The following is a 12,602-nucleotide window of genomic DNA, read 5'->3' on the forward strand; positions in this document are numbered from 1 at the left end:
ATCTTATACGTTTCAATAGGATCACCTCTCATTCCTCTTAAGGGATAAAGCTGAGGCACAGTGTGCATACAGTTCCAGAGTGGGCAGACACAATATCCCCTGGTACACCGACCAGCCTCTCCAGTACAAGCACCAGGCTCAGCTGTGTGGAAGATCAGAGTCAGATGGGTTCAAGAACAGTCTAGGCTAAAGCCACGACTCCACTTCCCACGATTGGGTTTGAGATATGATGCAAAGGGTGGGTCTAACAAGTCAAAGAGCATACAGGGTAGGATAAAGACAAAAAGGAAGTTTATGACAGATACCGAGGGCTCAATACTGCAGAAACCCTAGAGGAGTGTAGAAAGTGCAGGGGTGAAATTAAAAACGAAATTAGGAAAGCAATGAAAAAATATTGCCAAGTAAAATCAGGGAAAACCCAAAGATGTTTTATAACTACATTAAGAGCAAGAGGATGACTAGAGGAAGAGAAGTGTCGATTAGAGAAGATAATGTAACCTGTGTGTGGAGGCAGAAGACGTGAGTATGATTCTTAATAAATACTTTACTTCTGTTTTCACAAAAGAGAGGGGTGATGCAGACATTGCAATTATCTCGGAGGAGTGTGAAATATTATATGAAATAAACAGTGAGAGAGGAAGTATTAAGGGGCTTAGCAGCTTTGAAAGTGGATAAATCCCCAGGCACAGATGAAATGTATCCCAGGCTGTTAAGAGAAGCAAAAGAGGAAATAGCAGAGGCTCTGACCATCATTTCCCTCTCTGGCTACAGATGTGGTACCAGAGGACTGCTATCATTGTACCATTGTTTAAAAAGGGAGAAAGGGATAGACCGAGTAATTACAGGCCAGTCAGCCTAACCTCAATGGTGGGAAAATTATTGGAATAAATTCTGAGGGACAGGATAAATCTTCATTTAGAAAGACACAGATTAATGAAGGACAATCAGCGTGGACTTGTTAAGGGAAGGTCGTGCCTGACTAACTTGATTGCATTTTTTGAGGAGGTAACCAGGAGGGTCAATGAGGGTAGTGCGTACGATGATGTATATATGGACTTTAGCAAGGCTTTTGATAAGGTCCCACATGGCAGACTGGCCATGAAAGTAAAAGCCCATGGGATCCAGGGCAAGTTGGATCCAAAAGTGGCTTAGAGGTAAGAAGCAAAGGGTAAAGTGTTTTTGTGACTGGAAGGCTGTATCCATTGGGGTTCCACAGGGTTCAGTGCTGGGTCCCTTGCTTTTTGTGATATATATCAATGATTTCAATTTGAATGTTGGGGCTATGATTAAGAAGTTTGCAGATGATACAAAAATTGGCTGTGTGGTTGATAATGAAGAAGAAAGCTGAGGAGTGCAGGAAGGTATCAATGAACTGGTCAGGTGGGCAGAACAATGGCCAATGGAATTCAATCCGGAGAAGTGTGAGGTAATGCATTTGGGGAGGGTTAACAAGGAAAGGGAATACACAATAAATGGTAGGACTCTGAGATGTGTAGAGGAACAAAGATACCTTGGAGTGTATTTCCACAGATCCCTGAAGATAGCAGGCCAGGTGGTTAAGAAGGCATATGGAATACTTGCCTTTATTACCCAAGGCACAGAATACAAGAGCAGGGGGTTATGCTTGAACTGTATAAAACACTAGTTAGGCCACAGCTAGAGTATTGCGTGCAGTTCTGGTCACCACATTACAGGAAAGATGTGACTGCACTAGAGAGAAGATTTATGAGGATGTTGCCTGGACTGGAGAATTTTAGCTATGAGGTAAGATTGGATAGGCTGGGTTTGTTTTCCTTGGAACAGAGGAGGCTGAGGCGAGACCCAATTGAGGTGTATAAAATTATGAAGGGCCTAGATAGAGTGGATAGGAAGGACTTAATCCCTTTAGCAGAGGGGTCAACAACCAGGGTGCATAGATTTAAAGTAAGTGGTAGGAGTTTTAGAAGGGATTGGAGGGGAAATTTCTTCACGCAGAGGGTGTTGGGGGTCTGGAACTCACTGCCTGAAAGGTTGGTAGAGGCAGAAACCCTCACCACATTTAAAGAGTACTCGGATGTGCACTTAAAGTGCCGTAACCTACAACGCTACGGACCAAGAGCTGGAAAGTGGGATTAGGCTGAATGGCTCTTTGTCGGCCGGTGCAGATATGATGGGCTGAATGGTTTCTTTTTGTGCTGTAAATTTTTATGATTCTATGGAACTGGAAGGTGTAAATCTAGGGGCTGATACATTCCAATCTCTGAACAGGTAGATTGTATGATGAGTATAAGATGAGAGAGAGACAGAGACAGCGAGAGACAGAGACAGAGAGACAGACAGAAAGAGAGAGACAGAGACAGAAAGAAAGACAGAGAGAGACAGAGAGATAAGAGAGAGTGACAGACAGAGAGAGACAGAGAGAGAGAGAGAGAGAGAGAGAGAGAGAGACACACAGAAAAAGAAAGACACAGAAAGAGAGAGAAAGACAGAGCGAGGAACAGCGAGAAAGACAGAGTGAGAAACAGCGAGAGAGAGAGAGACACAAAGTGAGAGAGAGAGACAGAGACAAAAATAGAGACAGAATGAGAGAGAGAGAGACAGAGAAACAGAAAGAGAGAGAAACAGAGTGAGAGAAACAGAGAGAGAGAAAGAGAGAGACACGGAAAAACAGAGAGAAAGACAGAGCGAGGGACAGCGAGAGAGAGAGAGACAGAGAGAGAGACAGAGAGAGAAACAAAGAGAGAGACAGAGAGAGACAGACAGAGACAAAAAACGAGACAGAATGAGAGAGAGAGACAGAGAAACAGAAAAAGAGAGAGAGAGAGAGAGAGAGAGAGAGGCGGAGAGAGAGCGAGACGGAGAGAGAGCGAGACGGAGAGAGAGCGAGACGGAGAGAGAGCGAGACGGAGAGAGCGAGGCGGAGAGAGAGCGAGACGGAGAGAGAGCGAGGCGGAGAGAGAGCGAGGCGGAGAGAGAGCGAGGCGGAGAGAGAGCGAGGAATTATTTTGTTGATTGGACAAATGATGACATGGGCTGGGTGGTGAGACGGGGCAGTGGGGCGGAGCGGTCGACAGGGCGGGGCAGTAGGAGGGGGGGCAGTAGGCAGGGCGGGCGCTGGGGTGGGCAGGGCCGTAGGGCGGGGCCATAGTGAGGAAACCATTTTCTATGCAGATACACTTTTACAGTATCCCTGACAAACATGCCTGACAGTTACTGACTTTACTGACAGTTCAAAACCAATACCTCTTCACCTTGAGCAGGTACATCTCTCTGCCTCATCAAGGCCTTGCTAAGACATTGCAAATAAAACCAGTGTCCCATGTATAAAGCACAGCCTCCCATTCGCCTGTTCCTTGCCCGGGCTTCCCTGCAGTGTCACTTCCCAATGTTTATGTAAATACAGGTGGGAAAGCTTCAGAATTGGCCCAGCACAATCCCATCCTCTCTCATTTGAGTGAAGCTTCCTTGTTTGAATGAAGATGCATTGTGGCACCCTACTCACTGTGATGTATGTGTTCGCAAGCTGAGCCCAGCCGAAGAGGTCCAGCAGTCGGTGAATGCTGGCGACTTTACAGCGCATTAGTCGCTCGCCCTTCACAAAGGCCAAGGATTCCATCGCTCGCAGGTCGTTGATTGGTGCCACCATTGTCACTCCTTTTTGACAGAAAGAATTAAAAGATTACTCATCTGCTCGGTTATCAGCAAGCCCAGTGCTTGCAAATTATTAAATGTGAGATGCAACGACATAAAGCTTATTGAAAATTTCCTGGTGCTCGGTTGGCAGGAATGATACATCCTTTTGTCTGGAGTTGTATTCCTGGACACCTGAACTATCAGAATTTGAGTGGGTTACAAAGCTATGCTAATATTACACAGGATTACACCAGATATACAGCTCAGAAACAGGCCATTCGGCCCAACCAGTCCATGCCGGCGTTTATGCCCCACTCGAGCCTCCTCCCGTCTTTCCTCATCCCAATCTATCAGCATAACCCTCTATTCCCTTCTCCCTCATTTTCTTGTCCAGCCTCCCCTTTAAATGCATCGATACTATTCGCTTCAACCACTCCCTGTGGCAGCGAGTTCCACATTCTCACCCCTCTCTGGGTAAAGAAGTTTCTTCTGAATTTCCTATTGATTTCTTGATGTTTATCTTATATTGATAGCCTCTAGTTATGCTCTTCCCCACAAGTGGAAACATTTTCTCTGTATCCAATCGATCAAAATCTTTCATAATTTTAAAGGTCTCTATTAGGTCACCCCTCAGCCTTCTTTTTTCAGGAGAAGAGAGACCCAGCCTGTTCATCCTTTCCTGATATGTATACCCTCACATTTCTGGTATCATCCTTGTAAATCTTCTCTGCACCCTCTCCAGTGCCTCTATATTCTTTTTATAATATGGCGACCAGAACTGTACGCAGTGCTCCAAGTGTGGTCTAACCAAGGTTCAATACAGGTTTAGCATAACTTCCCTACTTTTCAATTCTATCCCTCGAGAAATAAACCCTTGTTCTTGGTTTGCTTTTTATGGCCTTGCTAACCCGTGTCACAACTTTTAGTGATTTGTGTATTTGTACTCCGAGATCCCTTTGTTCCTCTACCCCACCCAGACTCACACCCTCCAAGTAATAAGTGACCTCCCTATTCTACCCATCAAAATGTAATAACTCACATTTATCCATGTTGAAATTCATTTGCCAATTATATGCCCATTCTGCAAGTTTATTAATGTTCTCCTGTAATTTGTTGCAGTCCTCCTCAGTATTGACTCCCTCCCCTCCCGCCCCCAATTTGGTGTCATCCGCAAATTTAGAAATTGTGTTTTTGATTCTAAAGTCTCAATCATTAATATAAATTCTGGACAACAGTGGTCCCATCATTGATCCCTGTGGACCACCACTAGCTGCCTTCTGCCACTGTGAATAGCTACCCTTTACCCCTACTCTCTGCTTTCTGCCTTGAAGCCAGCTAGCAATCCATTCGCCTACTTGTCCCCCGAATCCGCATTCATGAGTCTATTATGGGTTACCTTATGGAAGGCCTTTTGGAAATCTAGATAAATTACATTTAGTGCATTACCCTAGTCGACTCTCTCTGTTACCTCTTCAAAAAAATCAATGAGGTTGGTCATGCAAGACTTTCCCTTTTGCAATCCATGCTGGCTATTTATTATTTTTTGGTTTCTAGATGTTCTTCTATTTTCTCCTTTGGTAGGGATTCCATTATTTTTCCCACCACCGATGTTAAGCTGATTGGTCTATCATTTCCTGGACACGTTCTCTCTCACTTCTTAAATATAGGTATTACATTAGCCATCCGCCAGTCCTCTGGCACTACACCTTGTTCTAATGAATGGTTTAATCCTTCTGCTAGCCCTTCCAGAGATTCTTTTAAAATGCGCGGATGCAATCCATCCAAACCAGGGGGTTTATCCTCTTTGAGTTTGATTAGTTTATTTAATATATCCCCTCTTTTTTATTTTAAATGCAGTTATCTCATTACTAATCTCATCACCCACTGTCATGTCCACCGGTTCTATCTCCTTGGTAAATGCTGACCCATCAGGACTTTCATTGTATGATACACTTGAGTGCAATAATTGGATTCGCTATTGTTGCTCACAAGGTTGACCATGCACAAAACAGGCATAAATACTTATTTCAACAGAAATGGCAACGAGTATGTTATTTATTGTGAAAGAAATCAGTTGGAGCCGACACTCGAGAGTTGTTCAGTTAACAGGACTGACCTCTGATTGATCAGTGTGGGCGCAAGGTGGGGCAAGTGTGAGTGTGGGGGTGGGGGGCACGGAGAATTAACGCTGTATGGCTAAGGGGACACCAAGGCATCTAACCCGGAATGTTTGGTGCAGCTGGAGGAGAGGCTTACAGGGGAACTGAATGGCGAACAGAGTGGATTGCAATACACGAGCGTACCAGGCGGAGAGGTGGGGAGAGCCAGGGGCGTGCTGGTCATAAAATCCACAATCTGCCGCAGTGCCCACAGGTTGGTCGAGTCATTGCCTTTCTTCATCTGTTCCTGGATCAGGCTTTCCAGTTCGTCTCGAAAAGCCTAGAGAATAAACAGCAGACGTTGTTATTGGAACCAGCACGGTAACCTGGCCATTACAGTAACCTACGTCATCATTTAACATTTCTCTCTCCGCTGTTTTTTTGGAGGCACTGACCTGTTTGAGAGAATCCTCCATGGTGCAGCTCACGGTCGGACGATGGTGCTGATCACGGAATGGCGGGATGCGTGGGATCAGCGCCCACACTTTATTCTTGCTCAGAATGCACCATAATTCCAGCCCCTCCCCGCACCACTGCACCGTCGTGTCACACCCAATTCAAACAACAACCATCCTTGTGGCATCTCCGAATGAGATTTCCATCACGGGGCGGGCAGGCACGGGGCGGGCGGGCACTGGGCAGATGGGCACTGGGCAGATAGGCACTGGACAGACACCCTGCCCACTCCCCATAACCTAAAGGGTTATCAATGGCTATCATGGGCTGCAACTGTGTGATAGATCCACTCTCTCCTGAGGGGAGGCCGTGTGCCAGGAGTGTAGAAGCAGAACACTGACGCTTGTACATTCACTCAGTGCTCAACCCAACCCACGGACATGACTGATGGTCGCAGAGCAAGAGGGAGGCTCCCAGCACATTAACGCGCTGTTACTCACTGGGCTTTGCAGGATCATGGTCACTCGCTTCTTCTGCTCCATCAGGTTGAAGTCTTGCCTGAGGGTTGGAGCCATGTTCCTCAGTCGAAGGTATTCCGGATCATTCTCAGAGACCCGGTCGAAGTAGCAGTCCTTTCGAGTGGAGCTTGGTGGCGGGGATGAAGACAGCACCTCATGGGTGGCCTCACTGCTCATACTTGGATTTTGCTCCACTACTGGTCCACGTTCCTGTGGGGGGAATCAAACCAGGCAGTGAATTATCGTCTACAAAGGCGTCAGATCTCCAGCAATCTCTTTCTCTACAGCCTGTGGATTTACAGGTGCTGGTGCTGACAGATTCTTTTCCTACCCAACTGCAGTTAAAGTTTGAGCACAGTGTATCATCCAAGTACTTGAATTTATCAGATCACTGGAACTTCTCAAAGTGCTTCAAACTGTGGATGAATTTTTGAGACTGCAGCAAACCTTTCCGCAGCAGGATTGCGTTAATTACCCAAATGTTGGCCAGAACATCATGCGATCTCCCTACTCCTCAAATAGCACCCACTGAGTCAGGCAAGTGCCTCATTAGCTGCTTGTGTTAAGCGTTAGCCAGGTCTCAGTGGATACAACACCCACTCCAGAGACATCAGCACAAAATTCAGGTTGTCTTTTGGATGAAATGTTAAACCGAGGCCCCGTCTGCCCTCTGAGTTAGCCGGAAAAGATCACTATTTGATCGCGGCACTATTTGAAGAGGAGCAGGGGAGTTATCTCCGCTGTCCTGGCCAATATTTATCCCTCAATCAACATCACTAAAACAGAATATCTGGTCATTATCACATTGCTGTTTGTGGGAGCTTGCTGTGCGCAAATTGTCTGCCGCGTTTCCCATATTATAACAGCGACTACACTTCAGAAATACTTCATTGACTGTAAAGCACTTTGGGACGTCCAGAGGTTGTGAAAGGTGCTATAGAAATGCAAGTTCTTTCTTTCTAAACCTCTCATCTGAAGGATGGCACCTGTGGCCTCACAGCATTGATGTACGTGCTCAGATTCTGGAGTGGAAAGTATAGAAATATAAAAATTACAGCAAAGAGACCAGTCAGCCCATCACATCTATACTTTTGTGCCTCAACTGGCACTGTCGACTGTAATCCCATCTCCATGCCCTCTCTCCATATCCCTTCGTATTCTTCCTTTTCAGATTCTTATTCAATTCTGTTCATAATGGTGTACCATGATGGCGTCAATCGCTGCATGTGGTCAACAATGCTGGTTCCAAAAACCTTGTGTGAAAATATGGCCTCTCACTTCCTTTCCCCCTTGGTTGCTCTAGCGCTAACCTTCAGTCCGTCTCCTCGCTACTGACAGGCCCGCCAACGGCAACAATCGTTCCGTGTTCACCCTCCAAATCTTTCCCCGTCCTAAAAACCTTGAATAGATTCCCCGTTAACCATCTCCCTTTCATGGAGAAAAGGCCTTTCTTCATAACCATAACCTTTCACTCGGATTGCATTCGAGTGGATCCTTGTTGCCCCGTTTCCATTACTGCCATATCCTTCCAACATTGGGAGGTGCAGAACTCCAGCCACGGCTGCACCAAAGATTTGTACAACTTCAACATCAGCTCCTTGCCCCGGGGTGTGTGGGGCGGGGTGGGAGGGGGAGAGGTGGGGGGGGGGGGGGAGGGGGAGAGGGGGGACACCACGTGTGGGGGACGGTACATCAGGTGCTGGGGGGGGGGGGCGCAAGGGAGGGGGACATTGGGTGTGGGGGAGAGGGAGGGGGGGAACGGGAAACACACCGGGTGTGGGGGGGCAGGGAACACACCGGGTGTGGGGGGGCAGGGAACACACCAGGTGACTAAATGCAGCACTTGGCCTTGGTTCCACTAGCTGAGTTGCGGAGGCTCAGGTGGATGGTGCGATCCGGCCTGAGCTGACCCCCGTTCAGACGGAATTTCTCGTCGACGCCAGGCCACTAATCCTCCCTCCGGAGACTCTGCAGCCACAACTTGAGCCATCTCTTGGGAATTCCCTCCGTGCTGTTCCACCCTGCACAGAGGAGCTTCCTGCATGCTCTCCCTCCATCACCCTCGTCTTGTGTCGGGATCTGCCCTGGCGATCCGTGTCACTGTCCAGGCATCACCGGTGGAGGGCTCTCTGTACAGGAGTCCTCTCCTGTTCCGTAGGGTTGTGGCACGCAGACTGATGCACGGGACAGTCCCATCCAATAGATTTTTCAGTCAGTTCATGGACTCCCAGGCTGCCTGTAACTTCTGCGGCCTGGAGGGGTCTGTGTTCCACGTATACACGGAGTATGAGGGTCCCTGTTCCATTATTTGAAGGGGCTGCTCCTCAATCTCTGGCTGCACTTCAGTCCCACACTCCTGATCTTTGGCCACCCCGGTGCGGAGGGGAGCGGGCAGGTCGGAGGGCTTCCTCGTGGCTCTGCGCCTGGGCCTGGCCAAGGTGGCCATCAACAGGTGCAGGCTGGAGGTGGCCGGTGAGGGTGTTCGCTCCGGCTGCCTGCCTCCTTTCCACGGCTGGCGCTGTCTGCACCGGGTGTCCCTGGAGAGGGAGCCGGCAGTGTCGGCCGTACGGTACACGCTCGAGGGCACCGCACGGACTGGCGAGCACGGTTGATCCAATTAAATCACCATGCTGTTGGCCGGATAATTGTTTCTTTCAGTTGAAGTGTAAATTTGGGTGTACTGTTTGAGCCCCTTTAATAAGGGGCGACTTATGTAGAATTGATAGCTAATTGATCTTAGTTCGTAATTAAGAAGGCAAGACATCAGTTGCTGAGGAGACACTGGTTGCCAAGGAGATCAGTTGCCAAGGAGACACTGGGCGTGGGGGAGACCGGTTGCCGAGGAGACACCGGTTGCCAAGGTGACACTGGGTGTGGAGGAGACCGGTTGCTGAGGAGACATCAGTTGCCAAGGAGACCAGTTGCCGAGGGGACACCGGTTGCCAAGGAGACACCGGTTGTCAAGGAGACACCAGTTGCCATGCTTCCTCAGAGGGAGGGGTAATCACTCTGCCCTGTCCTTCCCTGGTTCCAGCCAGCCAGCCCAGTACCTGTGGCTTGTGGAGCCTCTCGAGGGAGAGCTTTCTAATTATATCAGGTCAGTAACAGAGGAGACTTAAGGGGAAGAAAAGAAAATAAAACTAATAGAGCATTTGCAGCAATGTCTTCCTATCTTTATTTCAGGAAGATATAATTGTGTTGAGCCAATGCAAGGTAAGCTTGCGTTTGATAGAGGTGTCGAACTGATGGGTTCTTAACCATTATTGACAACAGACACAAGAATGCAACTCTGCCCTTTGTTGACTGAGGATCTACTTCACCTTCCACACCCTGCTGTGCGGCCCTTGCTCTGCCATTGCTGAAACGCCTCTCGGGGCACACCACGGTTCTGTGACATTCACTACATCAAGTGTTGACTCGATTAGAGATGCCTTGAATTAGAAAAGCAACTCGCTAAGTGGAGCTTTCGTCAGCTTATGTTGTTTTGTCAGATGGGCCACCTGCCCCCTCGGGAGGTCGGAGTTAATATTCTATTTCTGAGAGAACACTGCGCTGTGCCAACTGGAATCAGATGGCCAGCATGGATCACCCAATGGGGGAAGACAGTTGGATGCATTCAGTTGACTGAAAATCGAATTATTCGGCAAAAGCAGCCAAGGGTTGGGGGCGAAGTGGCCCTTTGCGTCTCGTTAACAACTCTAAATCATTCACACTTTCTTTCAAAATCAGTCATTTTCAAGTAAATGTTCTAGCTCATTGGGCGAGGGGTGTCATTGCAATGAAACAGAATACTTGCATCATTTTTTATCTTCAGTGTCTGCATCACGCACTCCCGTATCAGGCGGAACACACCCAGTGAACAGCCTCAAACCCAACCTCGGTACACTCCCTGTACTGGACCAGGGTGACATTTCTGATCACCACAAGAGCCACCTTTGCCGATACAATTTAGTGGTAATCGGTGGTGAATTGTGGGACGTTTCGTCTTATACTCTTGCACCTAAATAGGAATTCGACTGAGGCAGTTATTGCTTTCTCAGAACCGCTACGCTCTTTGCAACAGCACAGCACTCGAGGCTGGTCAACCCGCGGTGTCAAAGTTTTGGGCCGATACTCAAGGGTCAAAGAGAAGAGAAATGCCGTTTATAGCGTGACTCATGGCCAAGGAATTACTCTTAATAAGAACATAAGAAATAGGAGCAGGAGTAGGCCATACAGCCCCTCGAGCTTGGTCCGCCATTTTATACGATCATGGCTGATCCGATCATGGACTCGGGTCCACTTCCCTGCCCGCTCCCCATAACCCCTTATTCCCTTATCGTTTAAGAAACTGTCTACCTCTGTCTTAAATTTATTCAATGTCCCAGCTTCCACAGCCTCTCTGAGGCAGCAAATTCCACAGATTTACAACCCTCTGAGAAGAAATTCCTCCTCATCTCAGTTTTAAATAGGTGGCCCCTTATTCTAAGATTATGCACCCTAGTTCTAGTCTCCCCTATCGGTGGAAACATCCTCTCTGCATCCACCTTATCAAGCCCCCTCATAATCTTAGATGTTTCGATAAGATCACCTCTCAATCTTCTGAATTCCAATGAGTAGATATCTAACCTGCTCAACCTTTCCTCATAAGTCAACCCCCTCATCTCCGGAATCAACCGAGTGAACCTTCTCTGAACTGCCGCCAAAGTATATCCTTTCGTAAATATGGAAACCAAAACTGCATGCAGTATTCCAGATGTGGCCTCACCAATGCCCTATATAACTGTAGCAAGACTTCCATGCTTTTATACTCCATCCCCTTTGCAATAAAGGCCAAGATTCCCTTGGGCTTCCTGATCACTTGCTGTACCTGCATACTAACCTTGTGTGTTTCACCCAGGTCCTGCTGTACTGCAGCACTTTGCAATCTTTCTCCATTTAAATAATAACTTGCTCTTTGATTTTTTTTTTCTACCAAAGTGCATGACCTCACACTTTCCAACATTGTACTCCACCTCTTGAAGGGTAGTCACTGGCGTTTGGTAGGCAAATGCAGCAGCCAATCTGCACGCAGCAAAGCCACACCAGATGCAATAAGATAACCAGGTGACCTGCTACTTATGGTGGGTGGTTGGGGGGTAATTGTTGGCCACGATACCCTTGATCTTCTCCCAATAGTGCTGTAGAATCTTTTAGATCATGCTGGGAGAACGGACGGAGCTTGGGATCAGCATATCATGTGAAAGACAGCACCTGAGCTAATGTAGCACAGATTACCTGAACCTCTCACCTTCAGCCTGAGAGGTCAGAGTGCAAACACTGAGCCAAGGCTAGTACACACCCGACACACCCCAATCTTATCGAAATATATAAGATTATGAGGGGGCTTGACAAGGTGGATGTTTCCACTGATGGGGGAGACTAGAACTAGAGGGCATGATCTTAGAATAAGGGGCCGCCCATTTAAAACAGAGGTGAGGAGAAATTTCTTCTCTCAGAGGGTTGTAAATCTGTGGAATTTGCTGCCTCAGAGAAGCGGGGACATTGAATACATTTAAGACAGCGATAGACAGTTTCTTAAACGATAAGGGGATAAGGGGTTATGGGGAGCGGGAGAGGAAGTGGAGCTGAGTCCATGATCAGATCAGCCATGATCTTATTGAATGGTGGAGCAGGCTCGAGGGGCCTTATGGCCTGCTCCTGCTCCTATTTCTTATGCTCTTATGAAGGGGCAGGCATTTCTGGAGCATTAACAAATCAGATTGGCATGTCTGATTACGGCTCCCCAGGCAGTGATTCCCCAATCTTCAACGGGCCAGCAGTATCCCGTGCTGAGGTGCCCTCTATAGAAAAGACATATCCAGAGAAAACGCTCTCACTGTATTGACAGTCAGTAACACAGTCCCACTGGAAAGGCCCTCACTGCATTCAGTGTCAG

At 47.8% G+C, this 12,602-nt stretch overlaps 1 protein-coding gene across 2 annotated transcripts in view; it reads right to left on the reverse strand.

The window, feature by feature from the left end:
• The window catches only part of LOC139235072 (beta-adducin-like), a 70,059-nt gene that overhangs the window by 38,704 nt on the left and 18,753 nt on the right, over positions 1–12,602 (reverse strand). For both annotated transcript variants that reach the window (XR_011588408.1, XM_070866204.1), the window contains exons 2-4: positions 6,668–6,895; positions 5,916–6,051; positions 3,482–3,633 (exon numbers count right to left, since the gene is read on the reverse strand). Coding sequence is in view for 1 of the 2 variants with exons in the window: in XM_070866204.1 (XP_070722305.1) it covers positions 3,482–3,633; positions 5,916–6,051; positions 6,668–6,862 (483 nt within the window). In the remaining variant the exon portion in view is untranslated. The remainder of the gene's footprint in view (positions 1–3,481; positions 3,634–5,915; positions 6,052–6,667; positions 6,896–12,602) is intronic.

This window comes from Pristiophorus japonicus, chromosome 22 (assembly GCF_044704955.1).
Source record: "Pristiophorus japonicus isolate sPriJap1 chromosome 22, sPriJap1.hap1, whole genome shotgun sequence".
Taxonomy (NCBI): Eukaryota; Metazoa; Chordata; class Chondrichthyes; family Pristiophoridae; genus Pristiophorus; species Pristiophorus japonicus.